Raw genomic sequence first — 23,331 nt, 5'->3', positions numbered from 1 at the left:
CAACATTGCATACTGACGGAGACAAGGGATTTTTGTGGTACGAAAAAGTTACGAGAAAAAATAAGGTGCTGTTGGAAGTTAAAAATGTTTTAAATTTTTGTTCAGCAGTGTATATTCTAGATTTCGGTTACCGCAATTTCTAGCCTTCGTATCAAAATGAATGTCAGGTTGTATGTCGCAAATTAATAGTATTAGAAGAATTACTTAAGTAATTTAAAGAACACAAAATATTGAGAATTTAGAGGGGTATCTTAAATGTGTGCATGCGATACAGTGTTTTAGTTATTTAATTTGCCACCAGGTGGCTCGCGGCATTAATATGGTAGCAAAGCTGAAATTTGATACTGTTTACCTTCAGAAGTCTATTCTAAAAAATAAGAAGGCGTAGTGTACGCCTGTTTATACTTGGTGGAAATAATTAAACTTTTACTGGATATTTTGGACTTTTTGTTAATTCTATACCTCCTATAGAAACAATTTTCTTTATATACAAACAATTTCGGTTTAATTTTTTTTGACAAAGATTTTGTTAGAAGCGCCTCTTTCATTGCTGACAAAGCAAACTTAAGAAACTTATGAACTTACGTGTTAAATATTCTCATTTTGTTAACTGTGTTTTTGTGGTTCTTTTTTACTTAAAATGATTTGTTTAAATCTTAAGACATCTCAAGTGTTGCGTCCCTGGATGTAGTACCATTTCAAATAGAATGCCCAGCTTTCCTAGGGATACTGCTCTATGTCAGAAATGGCTTTTAGCAATAAAAAATGAAAAACTGATGGGAATCTCTTGTGAGGTCTTAAATTACAGCAAAAGGATTTGTAATGTACATTTTACACAGGATAATTACAAAACGAAATGTAGAAGAGTATTGCTCAACAAGGATATGGTATCCAGTTGTTCCTTACATTGTAAGTTTTTTTATATTGTTAATTATATGTAACTTATTTGTAAAATATAACAAACCTCCATTTTAGCTATGGCATAGAATAAGGAAAACATTGGTCCAAATATGTTAGGAAATGTGAGTTTTGTAATTTGACAAAGCCAGATACTTTTTTACTTTGTTGGTAAATGATATCTTGACTGTTCTATTGAATTTCCAGATTATGCACAAAACTTAACAAGCAGTCTGTCCAATATTTTATATCACCAAATGACTGTAATTTTTCAAAATGAGTAACTGTTTTGAGCATTCTGCACGAGACATAATTAGAAAAATAATTGTAGGCGTTGTTTGTTTTAGTGGACGAGAAAAGTGAAAGTGAAAATATTTAAATATAACAGCTTATATGGAAGATGTACAATTATACAGTTACAATAAATATTTGGAAACGAAAGTATTTAAAAAAACATTTCAAAATGAATAGTCTTCAACATATATATTGTACTGTACTCTATATTTGGCAAAGTTATATTTAAGATAATATAAAATCTTCCATATTCTATAGTTTATTAAATTTTGTACATTTAAAAGTATGTTAAATCCGTTATTTTACAATATATTGCCATAAAACCTAGAAAATTCTATGAATTTTCCTTTGATATAATTGTAATGTAAATTATACATAAATTTAAATAAAATGTATTTTCAAGCTTATATTGCATTTTTATTAATATAATATTTTAAATTTGCCGCTATTCATATTATCAGTCGCGCCCTCTGGTGGCAAATTAATGCTAAACTTGTCCATAGGTTATATATTGTAGATACACTTCTAATTTCTCTGTGTTTTGTGTTAAAGAACGAAAGTGAATCACTATTTCTACCATGTCCGGGGTATACCTACACTAAAATTATGTGAAATAATGCGAATAAATTTGATAGTACTTAGCAGAATGTTTGTTTCCATACATACGTATTATGTTGTTACGGTTCTAATTATATTTAATTGTTCAAAATTGATTTTGCGATATTGTTAAGTGGTATTTATACGAAAAAGTAGTGTGCCATTAGGTCATTTAGTTCCATAGGTGAATTGTAAGAAGTTGGATTCCAACAATGGTAAGTGTCTGACTTTTATTGATATCCTTACATCCTTTATTATTTATTTAATAATTTACTGTCACGTATACTATTATATTTATTTTCCTTGATTTTGGACCTATCGCAGGCAATGTAAATGTCGATCCTCATTATGATTCATTAACTTTGAGTATTTGAGGTATTTATGTTCAATATTGATTGAAAATTGGTGCCTTAGAACTTTTATTTTACACATTATACTGATGTTATGTTTTTGCCACTCTATTGTAATATATACTTGTTTATTATTTTAATTTTGCTTAATTGTTATGTTTTATATTTATTTAATCATTCCTTTTTTTTTCCACTTTTTATCATTTTCAAATAATTTACTAACGCCATACTAAACGTATTTCTCATTTTTTGGACGTAGACAGATTTTTTATTTGCCAGTTTCGATTGTCTCCAGGGGTTATGTCTAGGCTATATGGCAAGTGGGGCAGAATTTCGTTCAGGTTATTTTCCAAATAGTTTTCTATTAGAGGCACAGCAGAAAGTGGAAGAATGTAGATATTCGATTATTGCTTGATTTACTATAATGAACTGTTGTCTGTGGGGTTCTCTTTTGGTGGTTTTGTATAGTTTCAGTAGCTTATCCTACTATATTATATCCACTATATTATGTATTATATATTATTATACTATATTATATCCACTTTTCGTCATCAATGACAAGACAAGGTAAAAAACAAATTGCCCCTGAAGCAATAAACATTGTTCCAAGCTTATTACAGGTGAGGCAAAAGTCCCGCTATCATTTTGATTGCGCACCATCTTGGTTATGTGACATTTAGCTCAATTTAGCTTTAACTATTGTGTTGTGTAGATGTCCAAGTTTTATTACAGAAAAATATACGCCACAAGAACGAGCAGAAATATTGACAATATTTATTGAAAATAATCGTTCCATTATTGCCACTCAGCGGAAATTGCGTCAAATATATCCTAATTTCTTTATTTTTACATTTTTCTGATAATTTGCAGTAGTTTTCTTTATAAACTAATTATAGTGTAAAATTTCCAGTAATATATAATATATTTTGTGAAGAGTTGATTTTTTTCGTATTCAAAAAATTATATTGTTTTGAGAAATGTGAACTATATTGTTATAAGTGTACAAGTTTACTAAAAATATATAGCTGTTGCCATTTGTTAGAAGTGGATCTATATATTATCTGACTATGAATATATTACATGTTATACATTTTAATATAAATATACTGTATTTTAGGATCTTTTCAGGTTGTCTTCTCTCTCTTCTGTCTTCCTCGTCCATCTTCTGTACAGCAATCTCGATTTATTTACATAACAAGATATTTACTTTCTTCTGGCTGGTGTAATGAAACAGTTTATTTTTGGATTTCTTTAGTTTTCTTCTTACTATTATTGTACTATCATATTCTCATCTGCGATTCAATTGCTAGTTTAGTATAATTATAAACAGTATAATTAAATATACAAATTCTGGTACTCTAATAATATCTCTATCTCTTTGAATCAATTTCTATTACTTTTATGATAGAATATAGTTTAATATGTTGGTGAATAATCGATAACATTGCTGACAGAATTGCATTAATTAAATAAATATGTAAATGAAAATGTACTTAGCATATAGATATTTTAAAATAATAGATTGAGCATTAAAAATTCCACGGAATGGTGCGTGTATTCATATAAAGATATTGTTTCAAGTGTTTCATCGAAAATTCCACGCAAATTCCATACCGTAACCATTTTATTAACCTGATTTAGCTCCGTCAGACTTCGAAGAAGACGAAATAAATTTGGAAAACTATTTTTTGATGATTGAAGAATTACATATGTTATATTTTTGTGCTGCAGTGTAATTTGGGTAACACGTATTGTTACCGACCAAACATACCATCATTATTATATGTTTTCAAACAATTGTATTTACGTTAATAGTACATGGACAAATTTAATTACTTTTTTTTAATTCGATAGCTGTTCTACCTAATTTAATTCCTATAATAAAATCAAATTATGTGATTATTACACGAACAGTACCATTTAAACGATTCGACAGAAATGTATTTAACCATATTAGTCATGTTTATGTTACAATCTAATTATTATATGTTTCTTTTTTATATAGTCGCAATTAGCTTGCATGTAGCGATAGAGGAGCCTCTCCCAAAAAACCATAATTATTTAAAAGAGTATATTTGCTAGTCTATTCTTGCAACACCAGCAGGAATTGCAAGCAGTCCTGGATAAAGAGAGCACCAAAGTATATCTCGTTTCTAACGGTTACAAGCTATCGTGTACCCTAGAAATGTTATCAAGAAGGAATAACATTTTTACTCTATCCAAAGTGGCAGTGAACTTACGTCACCTAAATTTATCACGTCAGAACTGAGTCTTGCTTATTTTGGCTTTGTATACGTTAAAAATTATGTTGTAAAAATAATGAAACAAAAATAAAGTTATCAATTATACTATATTTTACCACTATAGTACATCTAATGCATATATTGTCAAAGTCTAAATCTACAATAATACACCCACAATATTTTGTAGGTTAGAATTGTTTTATAATATTTTAATTGAACGCTTTTCCATATCACCCAAGAGGTAGAGTTCTAGGCGCAATTTTTTTATGTAGTGGTATCCCCTGGTGGCCTAATCCACCTAATTAACAATTATATATCTGAGTAATGTACTTTGCTTTCATTAGAGAGTCTATTTGCTTATTTACGTTTTGTTCTTGTTTCCTTTGTTACTGTGTTTCCTTGTCAAGTCATTTTTATATAACTGTATATCGCTTTAGTTTCTTCTGTTACTACATGTATATACAATTCCTGATAAAACTAGGTTTAATCACTGCATTCTCACTAATACATTTAAGGTAATCTACAGTTGAAATGTTGTTTCCTATGACGTAAAATGTTCCTTCTGCTTCATAAGTTATCTGTGTTAAATCATACCAGAACTTTTCTTGTTACCAATTAAAATAATTCAAAATGACTGCCTTATGACTTTATCTTCATGTGTAAAGTTAATTTCAAAGAGTTACATCTTTTGTTAACATTATTAATTATTAAAGGTTTTACATTTAATTTTTTTTTATAAAATAAATGAGAATTGTATATGTGTCTATACAACGTTCCTTTTTATGGTTATTGTCTGCTAATTGTTCTAGAATAGGAAAATAATTTAACGTTGATTGTTGTTATGAGTTTAAACGTTTTATTTTATTTTTAATTTTAAAAAATGTTGCTTATCATCTGTCTACGGTGGTAAAAGATAATTGTTGCCTATAATTTCTTGAATTCTATTAGCTTCGAGTATAGATATATTTATAAGTTTGGAGCAAAACTGATTTCGGAAAACGTAAACGCCTGTATCAACAGGTGGGGCAAAAGTACCGCTACCATTTTGATTTCAATTGCTTTTTAACCATTGTGTTAGACGTCAAAATTTTTTTAGTGATAAATATACGCCCCAAGAACCATCCGAATTAGTGACAATATTTATAGAAAATAATCGTTCCAATATTACCACTCAGCGGAAATTGCGTCAAAAATATCCTAATCGTCCATTGTCTCACAAAACCACAATTTATCGTTTACATGCGAATTTTCGACAGTACGGTACGACAGCAGACAGGCCTCGTTCTAGAAGACACCGGACATCTCGTAACGCAAACGATTCAACATCTTAAATGCAATATTCGTTATGAAATTGAAGAAATTCAGCCTCAGATGTTGCAGGATATCATGAAAAACGTCGGTCACCATTTAGCCAATAGTAGAGTGATGAGCTAAATAAAAAGAAATGGGTGTTTCGATATACATAACATATTATTGTTTTTTTATAGATTAGCAAAATTTGGTTGAACATTCTGTGGTGTTCCGGGTTCCTGCTGGCAGTCGTAGTAGGCAGTGTTCTGGTATCGTTGTATAGGAACAGGTACATTTACAGATTTGCCAAAACCGTCAATGGATTTCCTTTCTATCCGGTCATCGGGAATCTGCACAAAATTGGAAAAACAAGTAAATTAATTGGTGATTCTTAGGTATCAGTATTTTTGGTTGACTAAAAAAAAGGAAACCAAAGAAAATCTGCGTTAAAAGTGTTTAAGATTTTATTTGATGTTAAAAATGTGAATTAATTTTGAACGATGTTAAACATTAATCTGAATATGCTTGATGCTTTTAGAGAACTTTGAGTATAGTTAACAGTAATATGATATATGACTAACAACTAATGAGCTCATGACATAGCATGAGGATGCAAAATCGGTAATGCTTGAAGGTTATATTCTTGATAGACGTACAAGTTGCAGCATAACGTCTTAAATGAAACATATTCAACATTAAGTTACACAAGGGGTTATTTAATCTAGAAATTTGGCAAGATCGATCTTTTCTGCCCTTATGAGGACTTTTCAAAATTTAAATGATTTACGAAGACGTTGCTGTTTTAGAGATGCGGCGTCTAAAAACTAAAACTGTAGATTTACTTGGAATTTTAATGTGTCTTCTCTATACATACATTTATCGTATCAAAATAATATTATTAATTATTGTTAATTAAAACAAATGTTAAAAGAAACTGTAAGAAATGCATTACATTTTTGAACAGTCGATAATATGGTGAAAAGAAATTTGTTTATATTGTAAGAAATTGGCACAATTCATTTTATCCGAGGTATGGTCCACCGATAGTTTAACCGGTACTTTTAACGTAATAAGTAGTAATCAGAAGGATCAGAGTATGCAGAATATGGCGCTTCCTATTTTAATATTTCCAGGTATGTTCTCGTCGGTTTTGTAACATGTGACGTAACGTTATCATGCTGAAGAATAAGCTTACTGTGGCTTTGTTCTTAATCCTGGTCTTTTTCGCACAATGCTATACTCAAACGCATCAAGTGTGTTTCATTAGGCTTTAGCAGCTCATATCACACCAAGATGATCCCACCAAATACAGAGCATTAGCTTGGAGCCATGTATATTCGGCCTTGCCATTGATATTGATACATGACAATGTAGTTCCCATGTCTCTTGCTTACCCTGAAATCATTTCTTGTTCTCACATCGACGAAATTGCATACAAAAAAGTGATGTGTGTCTATCAAGCTTCAACATGAAGTTGGTTAAGAGTAACAGTAACATCATCTCTTTTTTAGATTCTTTAAACCTAATTTATAGGTCTAATATTCTTAAAAAATTGAAAATGTTAAAATAACCAGAAGTCAATTGAAACCTCCCCGGCCTGACACATAGATGGCGCTACTAGAATTAAATCCATATGTTTTTTAGCTAGCGTCCTCAAAAGAAGCGTGTATAAATTTGACAGCTGTCGGATGATTAGTTTGTGAATTATAGCATTTTGAGTGAAGCAACTTCTGTTATTATGAAAAAATGGATGAAAAGGAATTTCGCGTCTTGATAAAATACTGCTTTTTGAAGGGAAAAATACAGTTGAAGCAAAAGCTTGGCTTGAGCCGAGTTTTCGGACACTGCCCCAGAAAAATCAACCATCAAGGATTGGTATGTTAAGTTTAGACATGGTGAAATGAACACCGAAGATGGTGAACGCAGTGGACGCCCAAAAGAGATTGTAATCAACAAAAACATTTAAAAAAACACCAAATGATTTTGAATGACCGTAAATTGAAATTGAATGAAATAGCAGACACTCTAAAGATATCATTTGAACGTCATTATCATATCATCACGTCATATCATTCACGAATATGTGGGTATGAGAAAACTTTGTGAAAAGTGGGTGCCGCGCGAGCTCACTTTTGGCCTAAAACAACGAGGAGTTGATGATTCGGAGCAGTGTTTGAAGATGATCAAGCGTAATAAACCCGAGTATTTGCGTCGATATGTTACATTGGATGAAACATGTCTCCATCATTTCACTCCGAAGTCCAATCGACAGTCATTCGAGTGGAACTGCACACGATGAACCCGATCCAAAGCGTGGGAAAATGCAACAGTCGGCTGGCAAAGTTATGGCGTCTGTATTTTTGGATGCGCATGGAATAGTTTTCACTGACTACCTCGAAAAAGGAAGAACCATCAACAGCGACTATTTCATACCATTATTGGACCGTTGAAAGAAAGAAATCGCCAAAAAACGGCCGCATTTGAGGAAAAAGAAAGTGCTGCTTCACCAATACAATGAACTGTGTCACAAGTCAGTGCAAACGATGGCAAAAATCCACGAATTGGGCTTCGAATTGCTCCCTCATCCACCGTATTCCCCAGATCTGACCCCCAGCGACTATTTCCTGTTCTCAGACCTCAAAAGAATGCTCGCTGGGAAGATATTTTCGTCGAACGAAGAGGTGATCGCCGAAACTGAAGCCTATTTTGAAGCAAAGGACAAATCGTACTACAAGAATGGTATCGATAAGTTCGAGGGTCGCTATAATCAGTGTATCACCCTAGAAGGGAATTATGTTGAACAAAAAAAACTAATTTTGCCAAAAAAATGTGTTTTGCTATGGTAGGCCGTGGACTTCTCAATTGATATATTAATATCTCGTTTTTTTTGAACAACCGTAATATCAGGAAAAAATATTTATTTCACTTGAAAAAATACCTAAACTTTGTGCCTCTAGATTAGAATATGTTCTTAACTGACAAGGTTACTCTCCAAAAAAAAAACACTTATATTACTTTAATCTACTGTTAATCCATTGAAATAACATTCGCTCATAGTCTTGTCGATTATAGTCAATAATAATTAGTGATTTTCAGAATTGTTTGAAATAGTAAATGAACTACCGAACAAACTGGGTACACCTTTTGGATTCTGGACGGGACATCAATATTCGTACGTGACCGATGATGTGGATGAAGTGAAAATGATACTAAATAATCCGCACAGCATAGACAAGTCTTGTATTTATGAGCAATTACGATGGTTGTTTGGTAACAGTCTACTTGTAGTTGAAGGTATATTTATTTTTATATCATAAATTCTTCTTGTTTCACCTATGTTATTTCCTGCTGAACGTATGTATAATACGTCCAATAACAGCCAGTGCACACCATTAAATTTTGTGAGGTTAGAAAGTCGCTATGTTGCCACATCAAATTTCGGTTCTTACCCTAACAGTGATGACAATAGATTTTTTTTATTGCTCTTAATAGTTCCACAATCTGTCCAGAGTACTCCAATATACCCATAGACCTATCCATGGAGGTAATAAACAAAGAATATATTGGCTTCTCCATAGTAAAACAGCTCTTTGCCCAGGCACTTGCGGAGAATTACCCAAATCATCTCGCCATTTACACGAATGGTTTCGTCGGTGCCTCATACACTTCAAGGCTAATGGATGAGCACTTTTTACTTTCACTATTACTAACATTTTTTCTGCAGAGCTTTTGGCCATTTACAAGACCATATCTGCCTCTGGATAGGTCATTAATAGGCACATCAATACTTATAATATCGGACTCAATGAGTTCCTCGGATAGCCTGATTTCAGTAAAGACAGTCCGCCCTCTAGTTAAAGCTACCAGAGAGCTACATACAGCACTGGTCGAGGGGGGGGGTGGAATAAGGAGAAATTATCCTAGGGGTTCCCTCTATCACAGAAATTTCCGGTAACGAAAGAGCTGACTATCTGGCGAGCAGAAAGGCAGATTCATTTAAACTAAGCGTTCTATTTAGTAAGGAAGACGCTCACACACACATGCAAAAAACTGCATCAACTAAATTGGGATCTCCTTATGGGATCTCCTAATGTTAATAACTTTAGCAGGTTCCAACTGAGCATCCTTGCTCGGCTGCGAATAGGACATAGCAGACTAACACATGAGCATTTGTTAAAAAGAAAAGACCCTCCACAATGTGATGAATGTCAAATACAACAGAGCGTCAAACACATCCTTCTGGATTGTGGAAAGCTTGAAGTACCGAGACAGCAACTCGTGATGCCAAGGTCCTACATTGTAACTCGAAACTAAATAGCCCAAGAGGCTGATGGACTTTTAAAATAATAAATAAATAAATATTTCTTAAGATCCCATGTAGGGAAAATTGGGAAGTATAGTGCTGAGAATGAACTATTAGTTAAGACAAAACGTCATATATTACATATTCAATAATGTTTTAAGGTCCCCAGTGGAAAACTCGCAGAAGGCACTTCGTGAAATCATTTAGTCCATCGATCTTGAAGTCATTCGTCGAATTTTTCTATACGAACAGTACAGCTTTGGTCGATGCTTTGAGGAAACCAGATCGTCCAGACCTGTATATTGCTTTTCAGAACTACAGCATAGATGGATTCTGCGGTAAAGCAATTTGACCGACTGATTTCAAATATCACTAAATATATATATTGTTTTGAAATAATTCCAGAAGCCATAATGGGAAGAAATTATAATACTCAAAAGAAATCAGAATACAGTATCGTAGAGGACCTAGACAGGTAATATTAACATAAATAAATTTATTATACAGGGTGGATGATATGTTATTGATAATTATATTGAAAATAATTTTGCAAATATTTTAAAGCTGTTTTTCCCTATGTTAGGAGCATTATTTGAATTTTATACGAGAATAAGTTGAAAAGTTCTCGGACTGATACGAGAGTCATTATTTATATTTCGGGAATTGGCAACACTGTTGTCATGTGAGTCCATTTGATGGTTCCATCGTAAAGTTTGATATTTTGACGATATACGTCCTCAGAACATTCTGTCGCACGGGCGCTATTTGTTTATTTTATATTTAGTTGAAAGTTTCGTCTCGGCAAAAAATGGAACTGAATCGTGAACATATTCGTGCGATGATTTTTTACGTTTTCGACGTGGATTACGACGGCAAGAGTGCATCAATCAACTTAATTTGACTTTTGGCGATGAAGGTCCATCAAAAACACCGTGTATCGCTGGTTTAGTGAATTCAATCGTGGTGGTAGTTCGCTGTCCGACGAGTTTCGTGAAGGTCGTCCAAAATGGGCTGTTGCGCTAGAAAACATCCATGATGTGTGCGAAATGATTAAGCAAGATCGTCATGTCACCTATTGTGAGATTGAGGCATCCCTAAGCATAAGTTTCACCAACATATATGCGATTTTACATGAACACTTAGCTGTGCGAAAGTTATCTTTACGTTGGATCTCAGACAATTTGACAATCGCCCAAAAAAAATTGCTCGTGTCGATTGTTGCAAAGAAATACTTAAGAAATTCAATCGCAGTGCTTAGAGAGACGTTTATAAAGACGTGACAGGTGACGAATCATGGTTATATTCGTATGAGCCCGAAAGTAAGCAGCAGTCGACTGTATGGGTGATCCAAGATGAACCAAATCCAACAAAAGTTGTTCGCGCACGAAGCTCTTCAAAGAAAATAGTGACCTGTTTCTTCGGGAAAACTGGTCATATTACAACAGTACCTTTAGAGGATCGCAGAACAGTAAATTCTGTTTTGTACACAACCATTTGTTTGCCAGAAGTCTTCGGTGAAATAAGGAAAACAAACAAGAGACGCCGAATTATTCTTCATTATGACAATGCGAGCTCTCAAACAAGAGACTATTTGAGCACTCAAAACACCAATTTGATGGGTCATCCGCCGTACAGCCCTGATTTGGCACCCAATGATTTATTTTATTTCCCATCCCTGAATATGAATGAAAATCATGTTTTGAAAATACCTCATTCGGAATGGAATAAATGCTTTGAAAATTGGTTTAAGTGTATCCAAAAGTGTATCGACCATCGTGGCAAGTACTTTGAAAGGCAATAAAAATATAATCCCTGCTTAACTATTTGTTTTTCTTATTCCCGAAATATAAATAGTGACCCTCGTACAGAAATGATGCTCCAACGAGTAAAAATTTTCTTTTGCAGTACATGACATCACAAAATTGTTCGTTCTTTTTCATTTTTGATGGTACCTTTTACCTCAACCTTTAAAAAGTGTAATTTGATTGATCAACCTTTTTAATCGCCTGATTTTACACCCTCAGGCTTCTAAGAAGAAGTAGGGACCGTAGATGAAGATATGTTAATTCCTTTCTTTGTTGTTCTAGACATTATCTAACAAAAAAAAAGTTTGAAAAAATGGTGATTATTAAGCTCATAACTTGAAAATACGCGAGATTACAGTGATTTTTTAAGTAAATTTTGAATGAGTTGAGTGTTACTATAGAGAAAATACGTGTTCATATATTCAAACTAGGTTATTTTTTCTTTAACACATGTGACATTCATGTTAAAATCTACGTCTATTTGCATTTCTGAATCATCATAATTTCAAAAAAGCTCTGGGTATGATTCGTTACATACAAATCATAATTTTGAATATTTCAATAATCATAATTTGAATATTCAATCATAATTTGAATATTCAACAGATAGTGATTATTTTCTTGTACTAGGTTACAGGAAATCTGTAGAAAACGCTGTGTCTTTGAAGTTTTCAACCTCAGCGTCGTTATATGGGGTTTTATTCATGAAGGACTGAAAACCCTTGGATATTTGAAAGCTGTCAGCGAATTTGTGAATGTTGTAAGTAGATTTATAGTTATAATATATTGTTTACTAATGGGTTTCGGCGCAATCGATGATCTTTCTCACTACTCTGAAAAGAAAACAAGTGATTGAGTTAGAACTCAATCTAGAATAATCATGGACCGTTTCTGCGTCCATTATGGACCGATTTTCAATATTCTTCTTTTATCTACAAGAGTGCACTTCCGAGATAGCTCCATTGAAACCAAGTTAGGTTTTCACATATTTTTATCTAAAATAATCAGATATCGGTGTTCAATTTCAATTAAATTACGAACAAAACAAATCTAGTTTGTTGCTCGGTACTGACTCAAAAGTCAGTTTGTTAAAAATATTTTATTATGCATTTGGGACAAATATTTTATATGTTAGTTTTCTTTTAGATACTTAAAGACAAACGAAGAGATTTCAAACAGAGTCCAGGTATGTTGGCTTAATCAATGAAAAATTGTTGGAATACAACGAGTATTTTACAGTCATTGCTGACACCACACTGAAAATTGCGGACACCTTGTTGAATGGAGACATGAAATTGACGGATAAAGAAATCGAAGACGAGATAACTTTATTTTTGTCTGCGGTAAGTACTTAAATCTACTCTTAAGGCAGAGGGCGGAGGGAGTTAACTAAAGCGAATAGGATGAATGTTGCTAATCTATATTAAGGGTTTTAAACTAAGCTACTAGCGACCCGCCCCGGCTTCGCACGGGTGCAATGCTGAGACTAAATTAAATACACTACAGAAAAAATATGAACGTTGTATATAAAAACATAGCGGCCCGCTCCGACTTTGAACGGGCATGAAATATATATGCCTATGTCACTCAATGAAAACATGATTAAAATCGATCCAGTATTTTTGGTTCATTCATTACTGCCCTTGGCCTGCACGCATTAAATTTGGAGTAAAACAATTCCTCTTCCCCTATACTTACTATGAAGATTTCCTGCTATCTTTGGAATATCTAAATTCATACAATTTTTATTACATTACACATTTTTAAACGCAAATTTTAAATTTGTAATATCTCCGAAAATATTTGTTTAATTTACATGCTGTAAGGAACCATATTGATCTATATTAATTGCACACTGTATTTAAGGTACTTAATTCGATAAGGATTAATGCCGTATTGCTTAAAATAGCTTCGTAAATAAGCCATTTTCTCACGTAAAAAGTAAACAATAAAAATGGTTAATGTGGGTTATCCCTAAAAGATAAACATATACCATCGCGGACTTTTTTGTAGACCTTTTTATGGTGTACAATACTGTAGTACATTAATTTGATCTAACTCGTAGGGTTAGGCAGCGTTTTTGCTAATTGCTAAATAAGCCTAAAAAAATAGGTTAATTTACGACATCACGTTAGAAACCTCTAAAATTAGCAATGTTGCCTTAGTATATTATGCATGTATTATACATATAAACCTTCCTCTTGAATCACTCTATCTATTGAAAAAAACCGCGTCAAAATCCGTTGCGTAGTTTTAAAGATTTAAGCGCACATAGGGATATAGGGACAGAAAAGGCGACTTTGTTTTATACTATGTAGTGATATTTTTTATGCCCCAAGAAAGGAGATAACTCAACAAACATTAGCGAATGCAAATGGTCAGTTTATCTTGTAAAACATAACATATATTTATTTTATAATGTTTTATATTTTATTCATGTGATTAAAATGGTTTTGGATTTTCACAATATTTCTTTTTGATGATTTCTGGGCTCTGACACTCTTTTGAGCTGCTTGCTTTTATTTTCATTTTGCAAATGGTGGTAGACCACGAAGAAAAATAATCTACCAAATGTTTTGTTTCATTTGATGTTTAATACTTTTTATATATAAAAAACAATTTTTGCCAAAGTAATAGACATAGTCTCTTGGCGCAATTTAATTCAAAAACATAAAAGGCACTCAGAGGGGTGTAATATTCTCAAAGTTGATTATGATCCTTGTATTATTGTTGTATTGACAGGCTTCGGACACTACTGGGACAACGATGGCATTTATCGTAACTCTGCTTGGAATGTATGAAGAAGTACAAGTAAGTATTTTGATGTAAAAATAGATACGCCTTATTCTCCATATTTTTAACTATAGATGGCAACTCAAATATCGGGTAAAAGACCAGAAGGCGTTATCTCCTACTGTTGACTATCGATAATTTCGAAGGTTTTTGTGAAAGCATAGATAAAGAGGCTTAATAATATAATAGAAAAAAGAAAGATTATTTCAGAACATCAATTTCTCCCTCGTTCACATTCCTTCCAACAGTTAAAAGATGTTAGCCACTTTTCAGAAAATTTGAATAAGAGGATTTGAAGACTACAAATGATGCTTTTGAGACGAACAAAGCTCAAAGACGGACGGAATACGACCAAGGACACAACAATGTTAATCTTCAGCATGACAACGCTCGATCGCATGTTGCAAATCCGGCGAAAACATACTTGGAAACTTTGAAATGGGAAGTGCTCCTCTACACGCCGTATTCTCCAGACCTTGCCCCTTCTGACTACTACTTCTTATGATACATATGAGCCGTGACCTGTTTGAGCAGCGCTTCACTTTTTATGATGATACCAAAAAAGGTCAATTCATGGATAGCCTCAAACGATACATTGTTCTTTCGAAATAGAATCCATAAATTATTGGAAAGATAAGAATAAGGACAATAGTTTGAATAAATTACATTATAATTATTGTTCACATTGAATCTTCCAATTAGAACTAATTTATAGAATTGCACTAACAGGTCACTTGAAAAGTTTCCGGCCTAGGATACTAAAACACATTTTTTGCCACAATTTTTAATCCTTTCTCCTAATTCCTTTCAAGGGTGATACACTGATTATTGTGACCATCCAACTTTTCGATACCATTTTTGTAGTACGATTTGTCCTTTGCTTCAAAATAGGCCTCAGTTTCGGCGATCACCTCTTCATTCGACCAACATTTCTTCCCAGCGAGCATTCTTTTGAGATCTGAGAACAGGAAATAGTCGCTGGGGGCCAGATATGGAGAGTACGGTGGACGAAAAAGCAATTCGAAGTCTAATTCATGGATTTTTGCCATCGTTTTCACTGACTTGTGATACGGTGAATTGTCTTGGTAAAGCAGCATTTCCTTTTTCTTCATATGCGGCCGTTTTTCGGCGATTTCGTTCTTCAAACGGTCCAATAATGCTATGTAATAGTCGCCGTTGATGGTCCTTCCTTTTTCAAAGTAGTCCATGCGCATCCGAAAATACAGACGCCATAACCTCGCCAGCCGACTATTGCGTTTTCCCACCCTTTAGAGTGGGTTCATCGTGCGCAGTCCACTCGGATGACTGTCGACTGAACTTCGGAGTGAAATGATGGAGCCATGTTTCATCCATTATCCCATATCGATACAAAAGCTCGGGTTTATTACGGTTGATCATCTTCAAACACTACTCCGAATCATCAACTCGTCGTTGTTTTTGGTCAAAACTGAGCTCGTGCGGCACCCACTTTGCACAGAGCTTTCTCATACCCAAATATTTGTGAATAATATGAAGTACACATTCAGTTGATATCTTTAGAGTGTCTGCTATTTCATTCAGTTTCAATTTACGGTTATTTAAAATGATTTTGTGGATTTTTTAAATATTTTCGCCGGTAACAACCTCTTTTGGGCGTCCACTGCATTCATCATCTTCGGTGCTCATTTCACCACATCTAAACTTAGTATATCAATCCTTTATGGTTGATTTTCCTGGGGAAATGTCCGGAGACTCGGCATCAAGCTAAATTTTTGCTTCAACTGTATTTTTTCCCTTCAAAAAGCAATATTTTATCAACACGCGAAATTCCTCTTTATCGATTTTTTTCACAATAACCAATGTTGTTTTACTCAAAATAATATAATTCACAAACTAATGATCCGACAGCTGTCAAATTTATATACGCATCTTTTGAGTGTTAGGGCTAACTAAAAAAGATATGGATTTAATTCTAGTAGCGCCATCTATTGATCTGTTATAAAGAAAAACTCTTATAATATACAACGTGGGGCAAAAGACTCGCTAACATTAACGCCATTTCCGCTGAATGGCAATAATGGAATGATTATTTTCAATAAATGTTGTCACTATTTCTGCTCATTATTATAGCGTATATTTATACATGATAAAATTTGGACGTCTACACAACACAATGGTTAAAACGACACGACACAACCGAGATAGCAGGCACTCAAAATGGTAGCGGGACTTTTGCCCCCATCTTAGTGTCAAATCGAAATGCTAGCGGGACTTTTGCCCCATACTATATGACAAATGTCAAAATCATCGAATTTATTAATTAGCTTAGGTTGATTAACAATTGTTTACAATTATTTCGAATCTTTACCAATAGATATTGCTGATCAAGCTACACAGAGACAGATGAAAATTATCTTGTGCCTAACAACTTAAAACTACTTTATATTTCAGGAAAAAATGTATGAAGAAGTTATGACCTATGTTGGAGATAAAGCCATCGGACCTGAGGACTTACATAACTTAAAATACACAGAAAGAGTGATACTGGAGTCAATGAGGATCCTCCCACCAATCCCCACAGTGGGGCGACACGCCAAACAAGATATTCACTGTGGTTTGTATTATCTTTGATATCAGCATTGCAAAAGAAATAAATTTAATTCAAATAAACATGGGTAATAAATGTCTTGAGATTGGTACAAAGAATGTCATCTAAATATTTCTTTAGGTTTTGTCTCTTCCCCTGTCCCTAATTCTGGTTTCGTTGAAGTCTCATCACTTTCCTTCTTCTCTTTTAGAGTCGAATTTTGATTTGATTGAATAAAATTGTTGTGAAATATAAAATCATAATAAATATTTTTTAAAATTTATTTATTACATTGTTACTAGACATTGCCAACTAACCGACAACTTGTTATTATTATAATTTAAGTTTAGGTACCTATCTTAGTCTGGTTTCTCTATTAAATGAACCGCACCATACTACATTACACAAGATCAAACGATTTGATTCAAATGTTGTGTTCAAATGTTCAAGAGTTCTATTACTTTGATATTTAGTTGAGTCTGTCCTCATGTTTCTTTATTTCCTATGTGACAGTCGGTAACTAAAGATCTCGGTTTAAGTCATCAGTCACGTGGTATCTCGGTGCATTTATAATACTTCTCAGTTTTTTATTTTTTATTTTACATGTTCCTTCCAGTGGTTTTGCATCGGGATACATTCCGAGATAAGAGGTCAATTGAAAAGTCCCAGGTCTACCATAGTAAAACACATTTTTTGGCAGAATTGTTTTTTTTATTCAACATAATTCCCTTCAAGGGTGATATACTGATTAAGCGACCCTTCAACTTTTCGATACCATTTTTGTAGTACGATTTGTCCTTTGCTCCAAAATAAGCCTCACTCGACGAAAAGGTCTTCCCGAGCGAGCATTCTTTTGAGATCTAAGAACAAAAAAATTCCCTGGGGGCAGATCTGGAGAATACGGTGGATGAGCAAACAATTCGAGACCCAATTCATGGATTTTGCCATCGTTTTCATTGACTTGTGACAAGGCCCCGTCTTGTCTTGGTAAAGCAGCATTTCCTTTTTCTTGAAATGCGGCCGTTTTTTTGGCGATTTCGTCCTTCAAACGGTCCAATAATTCTATGTAATAGTCCCTGTTGATGGTCCTTCCTTTGTCAAGGTACTCAATAAAAATGATTCCATGCACATCCCAAAATACAGACGCCATGACCTTGCAAGCCGACTGTTGCGTTTTCCCACGCTTTGGAGCGGGTTCATCGTGTGCAGTCCACTCGGACGACTGCCGTTGGAATTCGGAGTGAAATAATGGAGCCATGTTTCATCCATTGTCATATATCGATGCAAAAACTTGGGTTTGTTACACTAAATCATCTTCAAACACTACTCCGAATGATCAACTCGTCGTTGTTTTTGGTCAAAAGTGAGCTCGCGTGGCACCCACTTTGCACAGAGCTTTTTCATACCCAAATATTCGTGAATGATATGATGTACATGTTCAGTTATTCAAAATGCAGTCCACTGCGTTCACCGTTTTCGGTGCTCATTTCACCACATCTAAACTTGGTCTAAAATGGTTGATTTTCCTGTGGCAGTGTCCGGAAACTCCGTGTCCGTATTTGCTTCAACCGTATTTTTTTCCTTCAAAAATGCAATATTTTATTAACACGCGAAATTCCTTTTTATCCATTTTTTCCACAATGACTAAAATTGCTTCACTCAAAATGCTATAAAAAAAGCAAACTAATGATCCGGCAGCTGTCAAATCTATACACGCATCTTTTGAGGGTTAGGGCTAACTAAAAAACGTATGGATTTAATTCTAGTGACGCCATCTATGTGTCAGGCCGGGAAATTTTCAATTGACCTGTTTCTTGTTATTGCTATATGGTATGATATTATTATTTTTTGTTATTGGTTCTTGTACAGTCTGATGTTACGTAAACTGCACATTCACATATTTACTTTCGTTAATATAATAAACATGATGAAACAAGTTGGCCTTAACTATTATTCAAATTTAAATTCAATGGAAACTTTGGAGTGGTACAATTTACAATGTGTTGAACATTTTAGCTTGAAGACATTTTCACTTACTGTCGAAATGTCCACAAAGAGATACCAAAAATTTCAAATATCAATATTTTTATTGTTGTCAAAAGTCCAAGAAAGTTAAACATTTCTTTTATATATAAATTTATAATCCCACAGGTTCCAAAGTGATTCCTAAAGGCGTCGACATATACATAAATATCATAAAACTTCATCGTAACGAGAAGTTTTGGCCAGATCCATTACGATTCAATCCTGATCGGTTTTTACCGGAAGAGGTCGCTAAACGACCAAAGTATTGCTATATTCCCTTCTCCGCAGGGCCACGGAACTGTATCGGTAAGTAACATTTTTATTTGGAGAAATATATGGTTTTTAAAATATCAAAATAAAGTACTAAATCGTTGATATACTGCTTGAAAATATTAATAACAGTGATACAAATTAATATTTGTTCAATTTACAGTATATTACAATAATCAGTATCAATAAGTATTTTGTATTTTAAGAAATCTGCATGATTTTTATAATTCGAAAACAAAATGGCGAAGGAGCTTGGAGCAGATGAAAATAGTTATTCGAAATATTCTAATTATCTAGTTAATAATAAACCTACTAAATAAAGTAGTATCGAAGTAACAGTAAAGCCTTATTTACAAGGGTACATTTTTTTTAAAATACTAAACCCTATGTAGTTAATGTTACCTGTAATGGTAATTTTGAATTGTTTTTTATTAATGATACAATTTGCTTAACAAACCCTTTCCTTTTTGACCATTACCCAATTCCTTTGTACTTATAATGTTTGTATGATAGTTAAATTGTTTTAAATTTTCAGGAAAAACGTATGCAATTATGTCTATGAAAACATCTCTGGCCAATATAGTACGCAATCTAAAAATAACGTCAAAATACAAGAGTCTTGAAGAATTGAACTTCCATAGTTTTGTGACAATGAGAACGATCACCCAACTGGATTGTCATTTCACCGCTAGAAAGAAAGAGTAGAATTTATTGTGATCTATGTATAGAACATCTTTTTTTTGTTATTAAAAATCTTAATTCCGTATAGGTTGTTTTGAATGTCTAACCTTTTGCAGATAATGAGACCTCACATGGTTTCATATAAAATACTCGTTTACTAATTCGTCCAATAAAACAGCCATTGTACTTCATCAAAATTCATGACGTCAAGACGTCGCAATGTTGCCGCATCAAATCTGACTTTTGGTTTGCAACCTCTAATTGTTATCACTGTTTCGAAGAATTTTACAGGCATTTGGTAAAATATCCTACCAAAACCACCCCAAGCGGATTTTAAAAGCTGATTCCGTTGTAGTAATTCTATTTCTTTTTAGCTCGGATAAAATGAGAAGGAAGAATCTGTTTCGAGTTTGAGAGGTATTTTAATTTTTACAAACTGGTGTGCAATTGATACTATATTCGACGATTTTTGGTACTCTATAATGTGCATTGGCTGTTTTATTAGACGGCTGTAGATGTTGATGTGTCCAAATGAATAAAAACATAGAAATTCAATATATACTACTGAACTATATATATATATATATATATATATATATATATATATATATATATATATATATATATATATATATATATGAAATATATATATATATATATATATATATATATATATATTAATTATGCCACAGGTTCTAAAGTGATTCCTAAAGGCGTCGACATTTTTATTTGGAGAAATATATGGTTTTTAAAATATCAAAATAATATGGTGAAAGAGCTTAGAATATTTCGAGAGTACTAAATCGTCGATATACTGCTTGAAAATATTAATAACAGTGATACAAATTAATATTTGTTCAATTTACAGTATATTACAATAATATCAATAAATATTTTGTATTTTAAGAAATCTGCATGATTTCAAAATGGCGAAGGAGCTTGGAGCAGATGAAAATAGTTATTCGAAATATTCTAATTATCTAGTTAATAATAAACCTACGTTACGTTAAAATACTAATGATAATAGATTGCTAAATAAAGTAGTATCGAAGTAACAGTAAAGCCTTATTTACAAGGGTACATTTTTTTTTAAATACTAAACCCTATGTAGTTAATGTTACCTGTAATGGTAATTTTGAATTGTTTTTTATTAATGATACAATTTGCTTAACAAACCCTTTCCTTTTTGACCATTACCCAATTCCTTTGTACTTATAATGTTTGTATGATTGTTAAATTGTTTTAAATTTTCAGGAAAAACGTATGCAATTATGTCTATGAAAACATCTCTGGCCAATATAGTACGCAATCTAAAAATAACGTCAAAATACAAGAGTCTTGAAGAATTGAACTTCCATAGTTTTGTGACAATGAGAACGATCACCCAACTGGATTGTCATTTCACCGCTAGAAAGAAAGAGTAGAATTTATTGTGATCTATGTACAGAACATAATTTTTTTTGTTATTAAAAATCTTAATTCCGTATAGGTTGTTTTGAATGTTTAACCTTTTGCAGATAATGAGATCTCACATGGTTTCATATAAAATATCCGATTACTAATTCGTCCAATAAAACAGCCATTGTACTTCATCAAAATTTATGACGTCAAGAAGCTGCAATGTTGCCGCATCAAATCTGACTTTTGGTTTGCAACCTAATAATTATTATCACTGTTTCGAAGAATTTTACAGACATTTGGTAAAATATCCTACCAAAACCACCCCAAGCGGATTTTAAAAGCTGATTCCGTTGTAGTAATTCTATTTCTTTTTAGTTCGGATAAAATGAGAAGGAAGAATCTGTCTCGAGTTTGAAAGGTATTTTAATTTTTACAAACTGGTGTGCAATTGATACTATATTCGACGATTTTTGGTACTCTATAATGTGCATTGGCTGTTTTATTAGACGGCTGTAGATGTTGATGTGTCCAAATGAATAAAAACATAGAAATTCAATATATACTACTGAACTATATATATATATATATATATATATATATATATATATATATATATATATATGAATATATATATATATATATATATATATATATATATATATATATATATATATATATATATATATATATATATATATATATATATATTAATTATGCCACAGGTTCTAAAGTGATTCCTAAAGGCGTCGACATTTTTATTTGGAGAAATATATGGTTTTTAAAATTTCAAAATAAAGTACTAAATCGTCGATATACTGCTTGAAAATATTAATAACAGTGATACAAATTAATATTTGTTCAATTTACAGTATTAATATCAATAAATATTTTGTATTTTAAGAAATCTGCATGATTTCAAAATGGCGAAGGAGCTTGGAACAGATGAAAATAGTTATTCGAAATATTCTCAATATCTAGTTAATAATAAACCTACTAAATAAAGTAGTATCGAAGTAATAGTAAAACTTATTTACAAGGGTACACTTTTTTAAAATACTAAACCCTATGTAGTTAATGTTACCTGTAATGGTAATTTTGAATTGTTTTTTTATTAATGATACAATTTGCTTAACAAACCCTTTCCTTTTTGACCTTTACCCAATTTCTTTGTACTTATAATGTTTGTATGATTGTTAAATTGTTTTAAATTTTTAGGAAAAACGTATGCAATTATGTCTATGAAAACATCTCTGGCCAACATAGTACGCAATCTAAAAATAACGTCAAAATACAAAAGTCTTGAAGAATTGAACTTCCATAGTTTTGTGACAATGAGAACTATCACCCAACTGGATTGTCACTTTACCGCTAGAAAGAAAGAGTAGAATTTATTGTGATCTATGTACAGAACATAATTTTTTTTGTTATTAAAAATCTTAATTCCGTATAGGTTGTTTTGAATGTTTAACCTTTTGCAGATAATGAGATCTCACATGGTTTCATATAAAATATCCGATTACTAATTCGTCCAATAAAACAGCCATTGTACTTCATCAAAATTTATGACGTCAAGAAGCTGCAATGTTGCCGCATCAAATCTGACTTTTGGTTTGCAACCTCTAATTGTTATCACTGTTTCGAAGAATTTTACAGGCATTTGGTAAAATATCCTACCAAAACCACCCCAAGCGGATTTTAAAAGCTGATTCCGTTGTAGTAATTCTATTTCTTTTTAGCTCGGATAAAATGAGAAGGAAGAATCTGTTTCGAGTTTGAGAGGTATTTTAATTTTTACAAACTGGTGTACAATTGATAC

General features: G+C 32.7%; 2 protein-coding genes across 5 annotated transcripts; both read left to right on the top strand.

The window, feature by feature from the left end:
• The first annotated feature begins 1,863 nt into the window (after nucleotides 1-1,863).
• Nucleotides 1,864-22,962, top strand: LOC143192386 (cytochrome P450 4C1). Of its 4 annotated transcripts, none has more exons than XM_076397730.1 (12): nucleotides 1,864-2,003; nucleotides 5,869-6,043; nucleotides 8,768-8,965; nucleotides 10,136-10,312; nucleotides 10,380-10,449; nucleotides 12,410-12,539; nucleotides 12,926-12,965; nucleotides 13,019-13,122; nucleotides 14,522-14,590; nucleotides 17,003-17,165; nucleotides 19,290-19,469; nucleotides 22,731-22,962. In XM_076397730.1, the coding sequence occupies exons 1-12, from the start codon at nucleotides 2,001-2,003 to the stop codon at nucleotides 22,898-22,900; spliced, it is 1,479 nt and encodes a 492-aa protein (XP_076253845.1). In that variant the 5' UTR covers nucleotides 1,864-2,000; the 3' UTR covers nucleotides 22,901-22,962. The 4 variants fall into 4 exon arrangements, with proteins under 4 accessions (XP_076253845.1, XP_076253844.1, XP_076253847.1 ...); XM_076397729.1 differs by lacking the exon at nucleotides 22,731-22,962 and adding an exon at nucleotides 19,969-20,199; XM_076397732.1 differs by lacking the exons at nucleotides 8,768-8,965; nucleotides 22,731-22,962 and adding an exon at nucleotides 19,969-20,199.
• On the top strand, nucleotides 9,075-9,760 carry LOC143192415 (uncharacterized). The gene is made up of 2 exons (XM_076397772.1): nucleotides 9,075-9,215; nucleotides 9,270-9,760. The coding sequence occupies exons 1-2, from the start codon at nucleotides 9,210-9,212 to the stop codon at nucleotides 9,624-9,626; spliced, it is 363 nt and encodes a 120-aa protein (XP_076253887.1). The 5' UTR covers nucleotides 9,075-9,209; the 3' UTR covers nucleotides 9,627-9,760.
• Nucleotides 22,963-23,331: the final 369 nt, after the last annotated feature.

This window comes from Rhynchophorus ferrugineus, unplaced genomic scaffold (genome assembly GCF_030347505.1).
Source record: "Rhynchophorus ferrugineus isolate W39M unplaced genomic scaffold, kcgeb_rfMv2 rfM3, whole genome shotgun sequence".
NCBI classification, from domain to species: Eukaryota; Metazoa; Arthropoda; class Insecta; order Coleoptera; family Curculionidae; genus Rhynchophorus; species Rhynchophorus ferrugineus.
Note: the sequence above shows the minus strand (reverse complement) of the source record. Positions and strands in the feature narration are given on the sequence as shown.